General features: G+C 33.9%; 2 protein-coding genes and 1 long non-coding RNA gene across 3 annotated transcripts; 2 read left to right on the top strand and 1 right to left on the bottom strand.

Annotated features, from left to right (window-relative positions):
- Positions 1-2,147: 2,147 nt before the first annotated feature.
- LOC128245649 (uncharacterized) lies at positions 2,148-5,377 on the bottom strand. The gene is made up of 3 exons (XR_008263201.1): positions 5,293-5,377; positions 3,377-3,471; positions 2,148-2,217 (listed from the first exon to the last, which is right to left on the bottom strand). It is a non-coding gene; the product is annotated as an uncharacterized LOC128245649 (long non-coding RNA).
- Positions 5,378-6,908: 1,531 nt separating this feature from the next.
- On the top strand, positions 6,909-15,799 carry LOC128245648 (uncharacterized). The gene is made up of 8 exons (XM_052963859.1): positions 6,909-7,364; positions 10,910-11,069; positions 11,466-11,605; positions 12,550-12,735; positions 13,112-13,228; positions 13,873-13,959; positions 14,597-14,759; positions 14,917-15,799. The coding sequence occupies exons 1-8, from the start codon at positions 7,269-7,271 to the stop codon at positions 14,955-14,957; spliced, it is 990 nt and encodes a 329-aa protein (XP_052819819.1). The 5' UTR covers positions 6,909-7,268; the 3' UTR covers positions 14,958-15,799.
- A 398-nt stretch (positions 15,800-16,197) lies between these two features.
- On the top strand, positions 16,198-21,087 carry LOC128246948 (uncharacterized). The gene is made up of 8 exons (XM_052965526.1): positions 16,198-16,410; positions 17,743-17,902; positions 18,173-18,312; positions 18,661-18,846; positions 19,130-19,246; positions 19,518-19,604; positions 19,971-20,133; positions 20,347-21,087. Exons 1-8 carry the CDS (start codon positions 16,246-16,248, stop codon positions 20,400-20,402), a joined length of 1,074 nt encoding a protein of 357 aa, XP_052821486.1. The 5' UTR covers positions 16,198-16,245; the 3' UTR covers positions 20,403-21,087.
- Positions 21,088-21,176: the final 89 nt, after the last annotated feature.

The raw sequence follows: 21,176 nt of genomic DNA, 5'->3' as shown, positions 1-21,176 counted from the left end.
TCAATATACTGGACGTCAAATACAACACCTACTAAAATCACTATCAAGCACGTCAATATACTGGACGTCAAAATACAACACCTACTAAAATCACTATCAAGCACGTCAATATACTGGACGTCAAAATACAACACCTACTAAAATCACTATCAAGCACGTCAATATACTGGACGTCAAAATACAACACCTACTAAAATCACTATCAAGCACGTCAATATACTGGACGTCAAAATACAACACCTACTAAAATCACTATCAAGCACGTCAATATACTGGACGTCAAAATACAACACCTACTAAAATCTCAATCAAGCACGTCAATATACTGGACGTCAAAAAACAACACCTACTAAAATCACTATCAAGCCCGTCAATATACTGGACGTCAAAATACAACACCTACTAAAATCACTATCAAGCACGTCAATACACTGGACGTCAAAATACAACACCTACTAAAATCACTATCAAGCACGTCAATACACTGGACGTCAAAATACAACACCTACTAAATCACAATCAAGCACGTCAATATACTGGACGTCAAAACAACACCTACTAAAATCACTTTCAAGCACGTCAATACACTGGACGTCAAAATACAACACCTACTAAAATCACTATCAAGCACGTCAATACACTGGACGTCAAAATACAACACCTACTAAAATCACTATCAAGCACGTCAATATACTGGACGTCAAAATACAACACCTACTAAAATCACTATCAAGCACGTCAATATACTGGACGTCAAAATACAACACCTACTAAAATCACTATCAAGCACGTCAATATACTGGACGTCAAATACAACACCTACTAAAATCACTATCAAGCACGTCAATATAATGGACGTCAAAATTCAACACCTACTAAAATCACTATCAAGCACGTCAATATACTGGACGTCAAAATTCAACACCTACTAAATCACTATCAAGCAGGTCAATATACTGGACGTCAAAATACAACACCTACTAAAATCACTATCAAGCACGTCAATATACTGGACGTCAAAATACAACACCTACTAAAATCACTATCAAGCAGGTCAATATTCTGGACGTCAAAATACAACACCTACTAAAATCTCAATCAAGCACGTCAATACACTGGACGTCAAAATACGACACCTACTAAAATCACTATCAAGCACGTCAATATACTGGACGTCAAAACACAACACCTACTAAAATCACTATCAAGCACGTCAATACACTGGACGTCAAAATACGACACCTACTAAAATCACTATCAAGCACGTCAATATACTGGACGTCAAAATACGACACCTACTAAAATCACTATCAAGCACGTCAATATACTGGACGTCAAAATACAACACCTACTAAATCACTATCAAGCACGTCAATATACTGGACGTCAAAATACAACACCTACTAAAATCACTATCAAGCACGTCTATACTGGACGTCAAAACACAACACCTACTAAAGTCACTATCAAGCACGTCAATATATAAGACGTCAAAACACAACACGTACCATAATCCCGATTGAGCACGTCCATATAATGAACGTCTGCTAGCGGCATTTCACAGATGTAGTTGTGGTGCTGACTTCCAGACACCAGCGCCCAGCCGTAGATCCATCGCCCATTGCCTGAAGACAAAGAATGTGTAGGCTGTAGAATTAGGTTGAATTCCAATTTTAAGTCGATTAAAATTCTTTCATAATTGATTATGCATGAATGTATATACTATAAAATGATTTACCATATTTGTATGCAATTTTATTATACAGGCGAGACATTGTATTCGGAGGGGCGTTCCAAAAGTCGTTGATGTTAACATCAAAAATGACGTCACCACTCCCCCACCGTATACCATTGGTGACGTAATATCCGCTTGTGTACCATGTGGACTGTCTAAAATGTATAAAGGTATAATTTCTTTAAATTCATACTAACAAAAACGATGATAAATATGCACATGCATAAACAGAATGTAGTGATCAAGAAATATAATTTCTTAAATATTAATGTATATTCAGGAAAGAAAAAAGAGGCCAAATAACTATGGGTCGACGTAAGCCCTTATAAATATTTCATAAAGTATTTGTATTTTTCGTAAATAAAATTGATTTCAATATATGTGTTTAAGTTCGTACAAACGATGTCATTCTCGGTAAGGTAACGTGATATCATCTGGTGTTCGGATTCTGAGTTCACTGTTAGAAGTCGGGCACCTTTTGTCTGAAATGAAATTTTTAAAGCTCCACTCTGAAATGCAACTTAACCCAAACAAACTAGAAATCATACAATAAGGAAATAATCTGATTTGAAAACTCTTGTTTATCTTAATTAAAAATACTTTTGTTTACAAAGTGCATTATTTGTCAATGAATTTTATCTGAATCGTGTCTTGCTATAGGTCAATAATGCAACCATGTGGCTAAATTGAATAAAGAAGGTTGGTTGATCGTACACGAATGTTCTCTTGTCGGTACAAGGAAGTATTTTAACTCCCGTATCACGAATCACGCCCGGGTCATTATGGTTATACACTACTAAATTACATCATTTTATGATTATATCTGCATGATTATATCTGTAAGGCATTAAATGGCCTATGTTGTGTTGGTAAATCCCCATGTCCTCAAGAAAATTAATTGAAAATTTTAGACACAAACTATGAGTCAAATGCATGTGAACCGGAGAGGATGGTTGAAAAAGGCGGAATGCCTGTGGTTTATATAAATATAACATTCATATTCGTAACGCTAAAACTATTAGATCTTGACTAACGAAAGATGTGACCCACAATAGCACACTTACTGGTAATATTATCAGTTTCTAAACAAGTCTTCATAAACTTCATAAAGGTATCACACTTCTCAAAAGAGTGACTTACTCATTTACTGCTAATGGGGTCATCATAATATTTCATAAATGTAAAAAAACAATACAAGGATACATTACATTAAGACAATAGGGTTTCTATAAGAAATATATCAATCGTTAGTAACATAAATGTTGACAAGGTATCAGGTTTTAGAAAAATCACTTTTAACTGTGGAAGTAGCCTGCTAAGAAAACTTCTTGCTATAGAGATAGATGGTACGTAACTCTTACACAACATTGATGCAACTGAAACTATGTAAGAGACTTGTACATTTAAAGTAAACTATCCTTATAAACGTTGAAAATAGTTTGCTAAAAATCCCATTATACTGTAAGTGAAAAATAAGAGTTTATCTTAATGGGCACATAAATCTTGGACAACTTTGCGGCAACTGACGAAATATTTATACACAGATCGATTTCTATCGAAAAGTTTATTTAGCAATCATAATAATCATAACCAAATACTGTTTGCTTAAACTACGAATGTTCAGATTGTAAGTCAACTTACCCAACAAGAAGAGTCGGCCTCTTCCAAGATTTTGGGGTTATCAGTGATGAAGCCATAACAATGAGATTCAAACAGCACCCAGCTACTCGGACAACCTGTGTAGGAGAGGGTTGTTAAACAACAAGCAACAGCACAGAAAGTGGTTGTCAACGCTCGCTTGATTTTCTTCAGAAGGGAATAAACACATCTCAACAATTGTTTAAGTCAGGGTTATGCGCCTTGCAACACATACGCGTGTGTGTATTGTCTTTGGAACTACGCAGGAGGTACAACGTAAAGTATTTTTTTGCGGATTTTTAAAGTGAGGGACAGGTACAGTGCGGAACAAAATTGCGGATTATTTGTGTGTGTTTTTTTTTTGTTTGTTTTTTTTTTGTGTGTGTGTGTGTGTGTGTGTGTGTGTTTTGTTTGTTGTTTTGTTTGTTTTTTTTTGTGTTTTTTTTAATTTATTTATTTTCGAAGGATAATATGACCTGGCTAGAAGGTTTATATCACTGCTATCGTAATATAAGTTCACCAACCCGGAGGCCAGACGTGTAAGCTCCTCTCGATTTAGGCTTGAGCGCTAGACCACAAAAATTCCACTGAGTACATGTGGAGTTGAAAATGATACATGAATGAACCAGATTTCAATGAAAATCAATTTATGAAACAATCCTTCATTTACAAAATATGTTCATGTTTGGTTAAAGGTAAGAGTGTGTAATATTTTGCGTATATTTACATAAACACATTTAAAAAGAACGGATATGAAACGGAAAACTCCTATAAACTGGAAAACCCCATGCAGTTCTGACCTTATTGGAATAGGATTACATAACAATTCTAAAAATAAGGTATTACAGGGAGGTAACTCAGATATACAGAACATAATTAATTCAATGCGATTTTTTCCCTTTTGTACTGGTCTAGCTGTGAAATTATGGTGATGAGTGAGTGAGTGGTGGGTGGGTGTGTGATGAGTGAGTGAGTGAGTGAGTGTGAGTGAGTGAGTGAGTGAGTGAGTGAGTGAGTGAGTGAGTGTTGAGTGAGTGAGTGAGTGAGTGAGTGAGTGAGTGAGTGAGTGAGTGAGTGAGTGAGTGAGTGAGTGAGAATGTAAAAGCTGGACGATGTTTTATTTACATAGTGGAAATAAGGAAATGACATTACTTGAAGCTGTTATTTCGGCAAAATTGACCTTTCTCGGACCTTTTCTAGCTAAATTATTCTCGAGATGTTCTCTTTTCTTTACGACGGCTTGTGCACTTAACATGGGTCCTATATGGCCATTTTTTTAAATTTTTAACACACTTAATGTTTGCCAAGAAGGTTGTATGCATTTGTGTTCGTTTCAGTGTATCGTGTACGTTAATATAACTGTAAGACCCGAGTCATTTTTGTTCCGCATTGAACATGACCCTCACTTAAAATTACGCAAAATGATATACGTTGGACCCTTGCCATGTACACTACCTTTCATTTGAATAGTCTTAGCCAAAGTTTGTACAAACTGACTACGACATCAAGGACACCGGCTATAACAATACTTCGAAAAAATGAAGACAATTCAACCATTTTTGTTTGAAAATTATAGGATCATGTATGATAGAGTTCCAATAAGTGTGTAAAAGATGGACCATATGTGTCCAACAGGGATTTATTTTATTTACAGAAAAGTGAACCTACTTTCTTTTACTTAACACGTTGAAGTTTAACCGAACGTTCTCTTAAAAAATTATATATTTTGGGTATTATTTATACATTCTATGAATTAAGAAATAAGTCATTTTGACTTCAAAATAAATCTCTTGAAATGGTGAAATTAAAAATAAAGAACTCCGTTTTTACCACATTATTATTAAAGATTTGGACGCTCATTAGCAACCATAAATACTTTTTCACTGAACAGAAATGTATTATATTTTATAGAAACTCACCATTTATCCCAATTTGCGCATGAGTTTCATTAAACAATAAACATCCAGATAAAATCCACAGCAGTAAAGTTTCCACAACATCCATTTTCTTTCAACTTATTCATCTATAAAAATTCAAACTTGAATAAAGGCCTTTTTATTCTTAATTTATTCAATTAAATAAATGTTATAATATTATCATGTGCGATGTGAGTACACTTGATAAACCAAGCCCCAAGCCCCTAACCGCACTACCACGATAAGGGCTTCCACCCATACCTTCGGTACTAATCACGCACCAATATCATAGTCATGTTGACAGGTAACTGTTTACAGATAATAATTCCTCATTTCAAATGTACATAGTACCCCTAACATCATAGCCATGATGATTTTGACAACAAAGTAATGCTGATTACAAGATATGAACAATCGATTCAACATTTAGATGTTGTTTCATCATTTTGATTTAAATCGACACTCTTATTTGAGTGTTAAAGCTCTAACTACTTACTAAAAATGCATTTATGAAAAATATTAGTTACCGATAACAATATTGTAACCGTGTATTTTAAAGCTGAAAATGCACAAATATTAAATGATTGGTGAGTGCTAAAAATTTACGGTGATCTTCTATCGTTTCATTGATAGAAATACCGTGTTTTCTGCAACTTTCTTTCAAATCAAACTGAGAATCTTTCATGAGAACCATGGCTTTTGACATTTATTCATCCTTTTTGGTATATTAAAACAATTTTATTAATTGTGGTAAATTTTATTTGGGAGTAAGAGTGCATCTTTAACTTACCCAGCAAAATGGGTATTCTGCATTTGATAAATCTTAACTCATTATTTAAATTTAGTGGTTCGCATAATAGCTTTTAAAGTTTTATCTTGAACATAGTTGTAGAAACGTACGTTCTTTTCATTCTACAACTGCTGTGGTTCATTCGGAACTGATTTGTACAACAATAAACATTCGCCGTAATTATGCAAATCACGTAATAATGAAAAAAATCATTTGATGTCGTTTAAACTTTAATTTTACTACATTTCAAAAAAAAATAACTCGGAAAAACTGAATTTAATACAGCGTATTAATAATTAAATAGTGCATTAATTGCGTTTAAGGGCTATTTGTTCAATTATATAGCTGAATTTTAGCTTGTTTTCATATTCAGTAATATCTGCTTCACATTGGTATGCAGATATGAACGAACAATATCGGTATAGTGTAACGAATGTATTTTAAGAAACAAAAATTAATTTAGTGTGACGGTCTTGGCAAACTATATTAATCGACTCTGTATTTGAAAATCTTGCCTCTTATTGGCCGATTGAATCGATATACTGTAAAAAAAATAAGTCAAAAGAAGATTAGCAGCATTACGTTTGTTTAAGATAATGTACATGCACAACTGAATGCGTGGACATCGATGGGTATTGACGACAAACCATTTCTTTCTTTTTGAAAAAAAAAATATACCGAAATGTTATGTCTCTGTTCGGATGATTAATATTGATAAAACTCTTAAACCAGCTTCATATATTTAGAGCGGGTCCTCACATTATCACTATTTAACAATTGTTATTTTGATAAAACATCCTCATTGACAGTATCCCATACCATTCAGATGTTATCGACGCTATCTCAATCTAAAATACATGCTGAACAGTTTACACTTTTGTTACTACTATCTATATTGTGAAGTTTATACAGAATGGACTAACGTGTATAATCCATTAATATTCTGACCTAATATGCAACATACTTTAAAAACAATCTGCGAATATCAAATTGGATATTTATAAGAACTACTTAAGTCTGACATGGACTTTTTTTAATTGCTGTACTTCATTCTGAAAGAAAGGGGAGGAAATTATAAACTTCCTTAATAGAACGTGAATTGAATAAAAAGATAAGATTCTAACTCAAACTGTTAAATAATTGAGTGGATTATAGGTTTAATCTTGCTTGAATTCTCTGTGTTTGAAATATGGAAGAAACTAAAGGAGATAAAGAAAAACCTTTGACGTTCGCTGACCTCGGAATAGAGACGGTAAAGAACACTGAGGAGACATGTTTTGGAAAGGTACTCTAGAACTGTGTAATATTGCCTTTGAAATACTATTCAGTTAGTATATCTACAGAGCTTGTTCAATTGGTCTGTAACAGTAAGAATATATAATTATATTATACCTCACATACATTTGTCCCTTTTTGTATATATAAACTCGATCGGTCCGTTTATCACTGTATTTGGATGAAAATCTAGTTTAATGACGTCAGCGGTCCATATTATATTTTTGGCCGCTCCGGACCTCGCCCAAAATGTAATATGGACCGCTGACGTCATACAATTGGCAAGTGCGGCTTGCTATTTTCACAACGACGAAAACTTGTCGCAAGTAAACATTATTACCTTTGTTCAATTAAACACATTTACATCGCTTTAAAAATATTGAATTGTAATGAAAAGTGTTCTGTATATATATATATATGATTTATTGTATATTAAAAAAAAGCTTTGACACATCAAATACCTCTCTTTATACTTTACATTCAAATATTTTCGAGAAATAAAAGGGTTTTTTTATGGTTTATAAAAGTTTACTGCGAGCGTTCGGACAATAAACCACTCAGGTATTACTGCAGGAGTTGACGTTAGAGGGGTCGTTACTTAGGAACGTAACCTTTTGACTTGCCCCCGTTCCTCTGAACCGGAATTTATTTCGTTTAAAATAATGGCGCCGAATTTAGTCCGAAATGGTGCATTAAGGGCGTATTTTATTACCTTTCTCTCTTACATTGAAATAAACTTTGATGATTTAGGGGAGGTAGTGCTTGCGCCACTAAATCCGCTATCGACTTAATCTATGTTTCTTATTTCAAGAGAATTACTCCATGCTAAGAGGTTGTTTTTTAAGAATGTATTAATGTGTAGTGCTTGGTTACGCTTTTAAAACTTGAAAATTGGTGCTGAGGCAAGGCCAAATGGAACCGTAACTATTTTTGTAAATCATCTAATGGAAATTGACATTCCTCACTGGGGAAATACGTAACTTTAATACCCACATAACACAACCATGTCAGAATAATGCTGAATATGTATTATAAATTAGTTCTGTAAAGAACCCCTGACGTTTTGTATGATTGAAACATTTGTCCTCTGGTGAAGATTGTCTGGTCTAAGACAACATGGCAGGTTTGAATAATATTGTGATCAGACGGATATGTAAGCATTTACCAATTAAATTGCTATATTACAAATAGATAAGAGTTAATTTAGATTTGTCTTATTTACTTTCAAACTTGACATTGATCTACGTGTAACAAGGAAATAAATCCAGTCCAGCATACCAGAGTATACCCTATTAAACTTCCTTTTTTATAGAGACGTAGCCATGTAACTATATAACCATACTTTCAGAATGATAAATGAAAACACATGCGAAATGCGAATATATAATATATAATGCAATCATCCAGTCACATTCCATGTATATGTTTAATCCTTAGCGCTGGTCCTTAGAAAGTTCAATTACTTTTAATGATAAATTTCCGACATAAAGTGAATGTACGTGAGATGGGTTAAGAACACACTTTAGGTCCAAACAATAACAATTCATCATGATCTTGGGAACGGTTTCGTAGATTATCGCTTATACTCTATCCTATATTATACACTGATGTGTTCGGGGATTAGATGTTCTTAGAAACAACAGATGACCGTTCACTAGCTTTATTCATGAAAATATATTTTCCGGAAGTCCCGGTATCATATTACACGCGCATATATATATAGAGTGGCTACGGAGAACACAACATCCACCAATGGGTTATTTTGCTGCGCATCCCCGAGTCCAAACTCTTTGTTTTCCCCGAGGGTCCAGTATTCTTAAAAAAGCAGCATGCATGCTTTTAAAGTAATCTTACACTATCTTTAACTCATTATTTGCCCAGGATCCATGCCTATGACATACGCGTGTCCATGCGACGCTTTCAAGCAGAGTTTGAAATCAATGAAATGAAATGGGGTTGTTAGTACTGAATTTAGATCCGAGAGTTTGTATTCGACTCGAGTGGACTTCAGATTCGGATTTCATCAGGCGCTAGCCGAGTGAAAACAAAATCTGCAAACATCCACATGAGTCGAATACGACATTCCGGTTGAAAACGTAGTACTAATAACCCTTTTATTATATATTACTTAAATGACACTTGATTTCATTAAAATTTCATTTAAATGACGCTTTAGTTTATTTCATGGCGTCATTTTTACATCGCGCAATGATACGTTTACAATGTAATGATAATAATAACAACTTTATTTAACGAAGGTTACATACTAAGTGTACAATCATTACAGACATACTACTTATTTCCACAAAAAGTATTACAAAAGTACATATACTAACTTACATATTAAGCAACATACAAAACATACAATCACACTATCACTATCATACTTATCTCATGTAATTCAACATAATTATACATGTATTCAACATTTCTTCGACAAACACAACTCATTTTAATATGATGATTATAAATTACAATAATTTCATCCTGTAAATAATGTAGATATATTCAGCAACACCACATTCAATTAATATATTTTCAACATTTACGCATTTGGTAGTACCCATTACAAGTTGTTGCAAGAATGTCATATACGTACATTAACACAATTCATGTAAACAATGAACTATTTATTATAATGTGAATTAAATAAAGTGTCAAGATATTTTTTCATAAGCTATAATATTATTCTGCCAATAAATAGCCCTTTAATGCACGTTTAAAGCTGGTAGCTTATCTTGACATTTAGTGTATGTAGGAAGAGAATTCCAAATTTTCATTGCTTTATAGGCAAATGGTTTTTTTCATATAGTTTGTTCTAGGTTTTACAATAAAAAAAATCCTTGTTTTCTAAAAAACGCAAGCTATAGTGCTCATTTTTGGCAAATATTAACAATTCTGTGAAGTACGAAGGAGTCAAACATTTCATGCTTTTGAAAACAAGAAATGAAAGATGATAATAGCATATATATATATGTCTTCAAAAGATAGCAACCCTGACTGTTTGAATATGTTTCCACAGTGGCTAGCTCCCGACTTCATTATTTGCTTAATCGCTCTTTTCTCAATATTAGTGATTTTTGTGGTATCTGAGGAATGTGTAATTCCGTAGACACTACAACAGTACTACATGTTTGACATGATATATGCATTATAATACAATAATTTCATCTGTTAGATAAAATGCTATTCTTCTTAGAAGTACGAATTTTGAATTAAACTTATTCACTACAGTGTTAACATGTGTATCAGTATGCCATGACAATGTCTGATCAACATGCACCCGAGGACCTTTTGACATTTTACGTTTTCCATCTATTGATAGTTCAAGTTGCATTGGAAACTGCATTGAATAAAATGGAATACGTTCGTATTGCGCTGGAGTGGAAAACGTACAACCGTAGTTTTGCTATGTATTTCGAATGGAGTTTTAGGGATATAATTAATATAATGAAATATATAATAAAACCCATTATTGTACAATTTCAGCATATATAACAGAATGGTTGATTATTATCGTTAAAGTTTTAAGCATTGTCTTCTGCTTCTTTTCAGGTTCGAAGCCCTGCAAGTTTAACAAAGATAGAAAAGGCGTTCTTGATTCTATGTAGCCTATCCTTAGTAGCGGTGATAATCATAACTATCATAAAGATGGCTGATATTCCAAAAGACGATGCCGACTTTACATTTGCTCTCCTGTTGTTAATAAATTCATGTAAGTACAGAAGTGTATCAAATAATAAACAAACAATAGAAGCACCTTTAACAGTCAAACTGATAAGTGCTTTAATAAACTTATACAGATAACGGAAGTAGATGTTTAGTTATGGATGTTCAATTCTATTAATATAATATTTAGCAGTTATTAAAAAAATACTTTTGAGGTATTGGTTTCAATCATAAATGACCATCCTTTTCATGATTTACCTCTCCAACTTTTTACCAACTGGCTTTGCATTTGTACGCTAATTAATATTGAACCACATGGATCATTACATAAGTAAACTTTGTTTCACAGTAGTTGGAAATGAATGGCAGTTATAAGAGACAAAAACGCCAGACATTTGTGAGAATAGTTTATGATGTCATAAAATTAATTTATATATTTCAGGTATAACTCTGTACTATCTGTTCAGTGGCGTTTTCTTCGAACGACCATACGAACTGATTATCCTTGTTATCAGCACGTTTATAGTCTGGATATACCTCGTTCTAAACTACTCCATCAGCGTCAAGAATGACCTGAAACTGGTAATTAAACACACCATATGGAATGCGGATAATATTGGGCCCAACTTATCAACAATCTTAAGATAACTTTTGCGAACTAAGGCCCCTTTTTAAATCGTAAACATCACGGTGCTTGAGAGTGCTCATGTACACTGGTATAGTAATGACTAACGAGCACAATCTATGCCATAAATACATTGGCATAGAGGTCGCATACGTGTTTTTTTATCTCAATAAAACAACCTACGCATCACGCTCGAACTACTTTTTAATTCGTTCTAACAACTGTGTATTAAGTTAAAAAAACGAGATGAGTATCTCATTTAAACGACAAATAACTCGTTTAAACGACTTATGTATCTCGTTTAAACGACATGAGTATCTCATTTAAACGACAAATAACTCGTTTAAACGACTTATGTATCTCGTTTAAACGACATGAGTATCTCATTTAAACGACTAAGTTTCTCGTTTAAACGACTTATGTATCTCGTTAAAACGACATGAGTTTCTCATTTAAACGACTAAGTTACTCGTTTAAACGACTTATGTATCTCGTTAAAACGACATGAATATCTCATTTAAACGACTAAGTTACTCCTTTAAACGACTTATGTATCTCGTTAAAACGATTGGCGTATCTCGTTAAAAATCTCGTTATGTTTATAAAGCTAAAGTCGCTTTTTTCATGAAGCTAAATTTCTTTCTTATTTTTCTGAATAATAGTTAGATTGTCAAAATAATCGGTATTAAAGGTAATATCATTTCAAAGTTAAATACTCACATGAAGGCAAACTGTACACTAATTATACCATAACAAAAATAGTGAGCTAAGCTTAATTCTGTTTAAACGGAATTTTGTGAACTGCACAAACAATTTAACGCCAAAATACAAAGGCGTAATAAAGTAGAAAAAAACAGCATACAAGACAGCCACGTTTGCGTTAACTTTCACTATCTACCAGGGTCGACTGATCACTGCATCCGTTCTCGGTCCTGTGGTCCTTGTTCTTGGTGTGATATTGGTGAAGAACTACCGGGACTCCAAGGGCCTGATCTTCAGGACAGTTGGTGCCAACGAGGAGGACCAGAACATGTGCAACACTCTGTACATCTTCCTGGGTTTCTTAAAGGCTGATCTGCAGCTCTCGGTGGGTGATTTATAATAGCTTCTAGGACATATGATTCCCTTTGAATAATTGATTGCCCCTGTACATTTAGGCATTGACATTGCAAAACTGTGAAGAACTGCAGGTGTTTTATCGTTGTAATAGCTGCTATATATAGTATTAATATAACTACATGTAGTATCATATTGTTGGGGGTTTCATCGTTTACGACGTACAAAATATTAATCAAACAAACATGGCTTGCATTGGTAGATGAAGTTATTGAAAGTATTCTTTTTAATAAAATCAAGCCTGTTGATACAGTTTTATTCAATAAAGATATGAAAACTATATGGAAAATGACACTTTCTACCAAATATTATCATACACTAATGGTAAATAACTGGTGTACCTTCAGATCTCACTTGCTGTCCTGGTGCTGAATACAGGAAGGTTGTTGAATGAAGAAGACAAGATACTGCTTCCTGTGACTACTTTGATCGGCATTGTCACGGCCGTATGTGGTTACTTGTGTGTAAGTGGCAGCTGACAGGAGTATATTTAGACAAGAATTGATATGTAGGTCGGGTTTGCCAATGGGTTGGTTCGGACGCTGTCGGCGGCACACTCAACAGCTAATTTTTTTTTGAAATCCGGGATGCGTTTAGGTGCAATTTCCTTATATATAATCTTGGAATTAACAACACACAAACAAACAAACAATTATAATAAAGAGACTGGCTAATAAGCTTGCTTGATGCATAAACTCCCTACCCTTCAGTTTTAAATGCATCTATTTATTGATAGTGCCTATAGTGCCTACATTCAGCTACATCCGTGCCAAATTATTTTCGACCTATTTTGTAAAATCGCATAATGTTCGGCCAACCAGTAGGTTAGATACCATACCTATTTTTGCTATCTTGTGTGAATTAGAGGATTTTTTTTTCAATTTATATGATCATTGATTTTCGATTCTGACGTATGCGCCAAAATAATCTCATAACGTATATCCATTCAGGTTTTTTTATCACCAAGGTTTACTTGTTAAACTAGTGTCGAGGTACACTCGCTGTATTTTAGGAGATTGCCAAAAAATGGACTCTAGCATATACTAGTTCCCAATGATTTCTAAGATTATCTGTAACATTAACTTACATTAATGTGTCACTATTGCAGGTCCGGTTTGAGAACAAGAAAATTGCAGTCGTCTACCTGGCCATGTGGTGTTTAATACCAGCATACACAATTTATTTGATTTACCATGTGAGTGTTTAATTCACCATTCAATAAACCCACTTATCAAACAGATGTGGTATATAATATGCAACTTAAGTGAATTCTATGGTCATACAGTATTGATTGCATCCGTTATTTATATCGAGCAATCCGGTTAACCGCATTGTTCTTAGATTCAATTAAGACCAATATTGAACCAGTCCAGCTACTTACAACTAAAGAGTCATACTCAAATCGACCTATATCTACAAAAACAAACCAGAGAAAAACCAAAAGCAAAATTTTCGAACCGTAAGAAAGTTGCTAAATTAACTTTAAATTACATATAAATTGAGCATACCTTTTGAATATCCTAAACAGCCTGCTTAGAAACTAACAGTGACTTGCCCATCTTTGTACAACCTCTGCGGCCTCGAGACCGTACCGTAAGCAATATGCGGAACATAAAAATACGCATAAAACAGACATTCAAACAATTACGCATGCGATATACTAATAAAAAATGCGATATATCACATGCTCACTTTTTCAAACAGCCATTGATTTTAGTAAATATATGCATTATATCTCATCTGCCGCCACAGATTTATAAACATTGTAAACATTTTATGCAATCAAATAAGAAAACAAAAAAGAATGACATATCTCATCGTTTTTTTTTCAGGCTGCCAAAGATTTAAGCGACACATCGGATGACACACAGATGGAGATTGGTCTGTACGCTGTTCTGTTTGTGACTGCTGCAGCCTCATTGGTGGTGAAGGCTTTGTCCATTATGTTCGGGGTCAGAGTTTACCGCAACTTCGGGAAAGGGTTGAAAGAAAAAGGTACATACAGGGTTTACAGGACGTTATTTGAAAGTGTCTTCACAAAAACGTTAATTATTTTAGAATACAATTAGTAAAGAGTGTGACTTGTGATATATTACATGACTAATATGGTGTTGTTTTAAAAAACACATAAGTTTGTTGTCTTTTTTTCTAGTGTACAAAACAGAAGATTTGACGTTGACAATATCTACATAAAAGAAGAGGGAGCAGCGAATGCTAGTTCGAAATGACACTAATGTACTGTAGAGCTTACTATTAAACACACAAACAATGTCATTATAACAAGCTAACATTCGTTTCACTTGAGACGGACTGACTGACTCGAATCTGTGTTCTTAATTTCCTGTGGTTAAAAACTCCATGCTATATGATTGGTTTGTTTGTTGCTTCCAAGTCGTAATTATATAAACGTGTTTGAACAGTATTATAGTATGTACGATCTTATATGTATATTAATGTACAGCAACAGTGTTTTAGAGTAAGAAACTGGTAGATATACAGCGTAAGGAAAAATAGAACTTGAAAGAAATGCACTCAAAACACTATAGAATCAGAATACCATTTTATGTTATGCTGTAAGTTTAATGACGAACTTAGAAATAAATATTGTATCAGATCACCCCCGCCGACACTGGCAAAATTTAAGTACCTTATGTGGAGTAAAAATAAGAAAACTGAACAACATTGCGATATTTGTGGTCCATGCTATGAAACTTAGAGAATATCAATTAAAAACTTTAGCTGCTTCGTAGAAATACTCACCTGTACAGACAGTATATTTAGTTTAAATAGTTTTATATACTGTGTTTTGAATAATATTTTATAAACAGTACATATGGACTTATTTACTAAGCATATAAACATAAATACTGTACGCATGTAAATGTCACAATTTACAATACCATTATCATAATTCTGTATTATATACATTTTACATATTTAAATATATGTACATATGATTTGTGTCTTTGCAATAAAATGATTGTTTTGTAAATGGCGAAAGTCAAATCAAATCCATTTCCAGTAAACTATGAACCTTTGAAGTGTTTTATCAATGTTGTATCACTCCCTTCCCATCGTTTTTGTACGCCATATGTCATAGTTTGTGAACATTTCCATTTATTTCAATCCTTGACTAGTTACTGGACGTTCATTGAAACATTTACACGAATCACAAAGTACTTGAAGATACTTGTATTGTTTGAAAGTTAACTCGAAAGCACTTATAAGCTCATACACAAGGATTCACTGCAAAGGAAGTTTAAAACTGGGTCGCACTTTCGTCACTCATAGATGTGCAGATACAAATATTCAACGTAAACTGCATATTATTTCCGTTTCTCGTCAATCGATCATTTGATTGTCCCGAAAAAAAGGCCATTGAAACTTCTTGTTTTAGGAAGTTAGCACATCCCTCTTAAGTTGAGCAACACTTTAAAAGTGAATAATAATTCAACAATGGTATATTGTATAGACCGTCGCAATGGAGTCAAGTAATAATAACATAACCAGATTCGATTCATTTGATTTTGACGTGGTGGTCAATGGAAAACATTGTGAAGATGGCGAAAGTCCTGGCACTCCGCTTTCGTTTTCTAAATTCGGGATCGATAACCGACAAGGGGCCGTCAGAACTTGCTTAGGAAAGGTAAATAATTTTGCTTTACTATATTGTTTCATCAGTGTTCAATTAAATGTAAATTATGTTTGTGTTTTATAATTCAAACCGCGGCCGGTTCGGAAAGGTAAATTATATATGTGGTTAATAAATAAATCGGCGGTCTACAGAACATCTTACGGACAGGTAAATAATGTGTGTGTTTTATATTCAATCGGAGACGCAAGAACATTCTTAGGAAAAGTGAAGTATGTCTGTGTTTTATAATTCACTTAGAGGTCGCCAGAACATTCTTCGGAAATGTTAAGTATGTCTGTGTATTTATAATTCACGCGGAGGCCGCTAGAATTTTCTTTTAAAGGTAAATTATGTTTGTGTTTTATAAGGTAAATTATGTTTGTGTTCCATAATTCACTCGGAGGCCGCCAGAACATTCTTCTGAAAGGAAAATTATGTCTGTGTTTTATAAGGTAAATAATGAATGTGTTTCATTATTCACTCGGAGGCCACCAGAACATTATTTGGAAAGGTAAATTATGTCTGTGAGTTATAATGTAAATTATGTTTGTGTTATTATCTGATAAACAATTAACGTTTACATCTTTGAAATATACAATCGTCAATATGGAATTAATTAGATATGCCAGGGTTTTAACTAAGCAGGAGCCAATCTCTAGATCTCCCCACTTCTTTTCAGACATATTCTTGCATACCGGACGTGTGTTTCCGGTCATGTGACCAGTGCTGCAAAAACTCGTCTTACACCCCATGTAAGATGAGTCACGCGCAACAACTCGCCACATCTTATTTCTTTAATTGTATGGTTAATAAAAAGTATATTATGCAATTTCAATAAAGCGCAATAAAAATATAAGTATGCAATACTTTTAATTAAAATTGAAAATAAATAATCGTAAAATCGCGATTTTTAGAGGAACTATTTGACGTCAATAGTGATTTAAAATTACTGCACCCTATGACGTCAGTACACAACGTCACACGCGCGTTTTGGTGAAATGTACAAAAGTGCGTTTTCTACGTCAACTTTTCGACAAATTGATAATTTTAGATATGCAAGAAAAAATATCAATCATGTTTTTTTCCGCAAGCCTCGTTACCAGCTTACGCGCGTCCCCTCGGGTCGGATTTTTCTATTCGCACCGGAAACACATGATAGATACTTATATTCCCATAACTATCTGTAAGATAATATATTTCACATTAGATTTTATTAATTTTTGCTTATAAACACCTTTGCTTGATATTTGATGGAACATTTTGTGAGAGGGCCGCATGTTTGATTTCTATAGTATGCATGTATACATTCGTGAATACTCACCGAGTTCCCGTTTTATTTTACAGATACGGACTTTAGGAAGTCTTTCAGGCTTGGAAAGACTATTTCTCATAAGTTCCGGTGTAGGAATGGGCACTGTCTTGGTTTTGCTGGTGGTAAAGATGGCATTGGTGACACCGAAAAGCACAGAATTTGCATTTTCACTGGTTCTGTCATTTAATATCTGTAAGTATGTCTAGTCTTGTTTCCATGTTGCTCAATGCGTATTGAAATAAAATCCCCCGTTTTTAAATGATAAATGGCAAGCATAACTTATCCTGTGTGTAAGAACAACATGCAAATATTGTATATGTGAAGTTGAATGACCTGGCTTACTAAACTTTTTTGTTTAAAACACAAACAAAAAAACACATGAAAATCAAGGATTTCTGAAAATCTTTTTTTGATTATTTTATGTGAATTACTAGTTGCACATTATTCCTGTATTATTTTCAGTATTCTGTCTGTATTATCTCATACACGGCGTATTTTGTGAGCGTCCTTATGAATTGACTGTCCTGGTCATCGGCACCACAATCGACTGGGTGTACCTGGCACTGAATTACTGTTTTACGTCACAAGATACGCTCAAACTGGTAGGATTTTTCGTTCCAATCCATGCACAATCTTAGTTCTACACAATAAAGCAACATACAAAACTTGGCACATAGTTTGATATTCATTCAATTACAGTTAGTAATATATATTTGCTAATATAGACACATTCTTATGCTTGGTAGTAGGTAACGAAGCTAAAAGAAAGCTGGGTGGGATCTAGAATTCTTATATTTACTGTTTTTACTTGTTTAATAGATATGTCTGGAAAAAAAACACTATAAGAAATGTGTAACTTTTGCGCGCAGTTTATAACTATAGTGTTAACACGGTAAACTTGACATAATCAAACACAGTAGTAACGAAACTGTTTTGTATTATGGATGCAGGTACGCCTTATCATAACATCGCTTTTTGGAATCGGAATAATTACAATGGGCATAATTCTAATACTAAAATACCACCAGTCAAAGAATCTGATTTTTCGCACGGTCGGGGCAAATGCAGAGTTACAAAATATGTGTCACGTGATGTACGTGTATATTGGTGTCCTGAAAGCAGACCTCCAGGTGTCGGTAGGTAGACCTATTTAATGATATAAATACGTAAATCGTTTTCATTAAAGTAAAAAAAATGTATTGTTTACTCATATATTAATTAGTATTGCATATTTCATGACTAGATTGGTGAAGTGGTGTTGCAAGACTTCGAGCACCAAAGTGAATGTCAATGTACATTTCTGTGCCAACTTATGTGTGTTCTTGTAAATTCCGTTGCTAAGAGACGTACAGTACAAACATATACTTCAACAAAGTGTACAATCTATAAGTTCGTATACACATTACTTTTGGCTTTTAGGTAACGCTTGGTGTCCTCGAATGTTACGATTCCAACGGTCTGATGTTGAAGGATTATTTACTTATGCCTCTAGCACTTTTGGTTGGCATCTTTACTTATTTTACCGGCTACTTTAGTGTAAGTATATGTTTCGATCATCCCTATACTATATGTAAATGATGATATTTCTAGTATTTTCCAAGTATTTATCGGAATGTTTGGACAAGGAGCACATATTACGTAAAATTGTACAACCTCGACAGTTCGTGGTTTATCATTATTATTTAGAATATCTTATTTATGATACTTAAGTAATACAAGCCAAGAACGGATCGCTTCACCGATTAGTTTCAAATGTGTAAGATTTGATGCAAACGCTAATGCGATTAGTTTTTTTTTTAATTTTCAGATGAGGTTAGAAAGCAAAAAGATGGCTATTGCATACATCATTTGTTGGAATACTATTCCAGTCTATGTGTTGTATTTGATTGTACAGGTATGGTATAGATGTTGAGTCTGTGGCAATTAGAAATGTTTAATGACAACTTTTTTAATAGTTACATATCTTCAAAACAAGGTTGATGTGTGTAAATAGTTGGTTCTTTGTCTTAAAAAGACTTTATTCAATTTCCATAATTGCTATGTAGTCAAATGTACATTCATTAAACTTTTTTTATCGGAAACGATGCTCTTTTTATTTTCGCCACACTGGTGAATGGTTTCATTGAAAGACTACTCTTTGTCTGAAAACATGTTTAAGTGTCTGTTTACATTTCGCTTTGTAGTATTTTAAACATTTAAAAACATGACTTAAAAATCGGTTTTGTTTACATACGGTGCTATGTCATTTCCTCTGTTTCAGGCATCGTTGGACTTAATAAGAGGACGTGATGATGTTAAACTTGAAAAGGAAATTTACGCAGTCTTATTTGTTGCGTGTGCAACTTCCATCATTATGAGGTCACTTTCACTTTACTGCGGGATAAGAGCATACAAAAACTTTGGGAAAGGTCTACGTCAAAAAGGTATAGTACCAGTAATATAAAATATTGTGGGCATACAGAGTAATAGGTAAATGCATTTGTGTTTCGATATTGATATCATTTAATGCCAAACGGATAGGATGAGCAAGAATTAAACTCAGTCAGTATCTGATCATAATGATAGTCCAATTGCATGGTAAAATGCAAAAGTATTGTATTGTAAGTCTATACCATCATATTTATTTATATTTTCAGTTTTTGGAAATTGCCAGTCAGCATTTAGCAACGACGCACCTGTGTTTACCTTTTAAATATGAGATGTTTACGTGGTATGCAAGTGCATTTCTTGTATTGGTGACGCATACGAATATGAGTTGAGTTCCAGAGTGTTTCAACTGTTGAAATAAATGCATATTTTGGAGAATCTTCTAGTTCCAACCGCGTGGCGTTCCATGGCAACCGCCACTGAGTACCTTCGTTCGGTGCTTTAACTTTAGTTGTTTACTTAACAAGCTTATCGTTTTTCCTATTTTTTAGACAAATTGTGTCCCGTGTCTTCTCTCCTTTTTTTGCTCAATAAATTCTAAACACCATAGAAGTAAATATGGCGGTAAAATAAGATGTGCAATATAGTAAAAAACAAATAAAGGATGTTTATTTTCCCATTTGTATTTCATTGAGACATAGAAAACATTGAAAAATACAAAATAAAAAAAAATATGTAAAGGTTTACAAGAGGTAAAAGTGATACTTGTGCAACTGGCCAGTTTGAATACAGGAGGGAAATTAAAATAGAAGGGAGGAGGAAGTAAAATGGAGACGAGGGGAAACGGGATCAGCAAAAGCGGCACCGGAAAGATGAGAGGTGAAGGCGGTCGAGGCTCGGTTTGCTTCCTCAACAGAGATGTATTGGTGCATAATGCCGATGGTGTGTACCATTGCATTGGCAAATTTAAATGTTTTACAATCTCTTTCACAAAATAAAAATAAGAAGAGGATGGTGACACTTTTTGCTTGCGAAACATTAAGTTTTGTGTTAAGAATTAAAATAAAACAAGAGCGCCAGCTGTCGCAAAAGACTTCCG

Source organism: Mya arenaria, chromosome 9 (genome assembly GCF_026914265.1).
Source record: "Mya arenaria isolate MELC-2E11 chromosome 9, ASM2691426v1".
In the NCBI taxonomy this organism is placed as follows: domain Eukaryota; kingdom Metazoa; phylum Mollusca; class Bivalvia; order Myida; family Myidae; genus Mya; species Mya arenaria.
Note: the sequence above shows the minus strand (reverse complement) of the source record. Positions and strands in the feature narration are given on the sequence as shown.

Coding starts and splice junctions, on each gene's coding strand:
- LOC128245648 (XM_052963859.1), top strand. CDS start 7,269: ATGGAAGAAACTAAAGGAGATAAAGAAAAACCTTTGACGTTCGCTGAC. Junction 13,229..13,872: donor CCGTATGTGGTTACTTGTGT/GTAAGTGGCAGC, acceptor TCACTATTGCAG/GTCCGGTTTGAGAACAAGAA. Junction 13,960..14,596: donor CAATTTATTTGATTTACCAT/GTGAGTGTTTAA, acceptor TTTTTTTTTCAG/GCTGCCAAAGATTTAAGCGA.
- LOC128246948 (XM_052965526.1), top strand. CDS start 16,246: ATGGAGTCAAGTAATAATAACATAACCAGATTCGATTCATTTGATTTT. Junction 16,411..17,742: donor TCAGAACTTGCTTAGGAAAG/GTAAATAATTTT, acceptor TTTATTTTACAG/ATACGGACTTTAGGAAGTCT. Junction 18,313..18,660: donor CACAAGATACGCTCAAACTG/GTAGGATTTTTC, acceptor TTATGGATGCAG/GTACGCCTTATCATAACATC.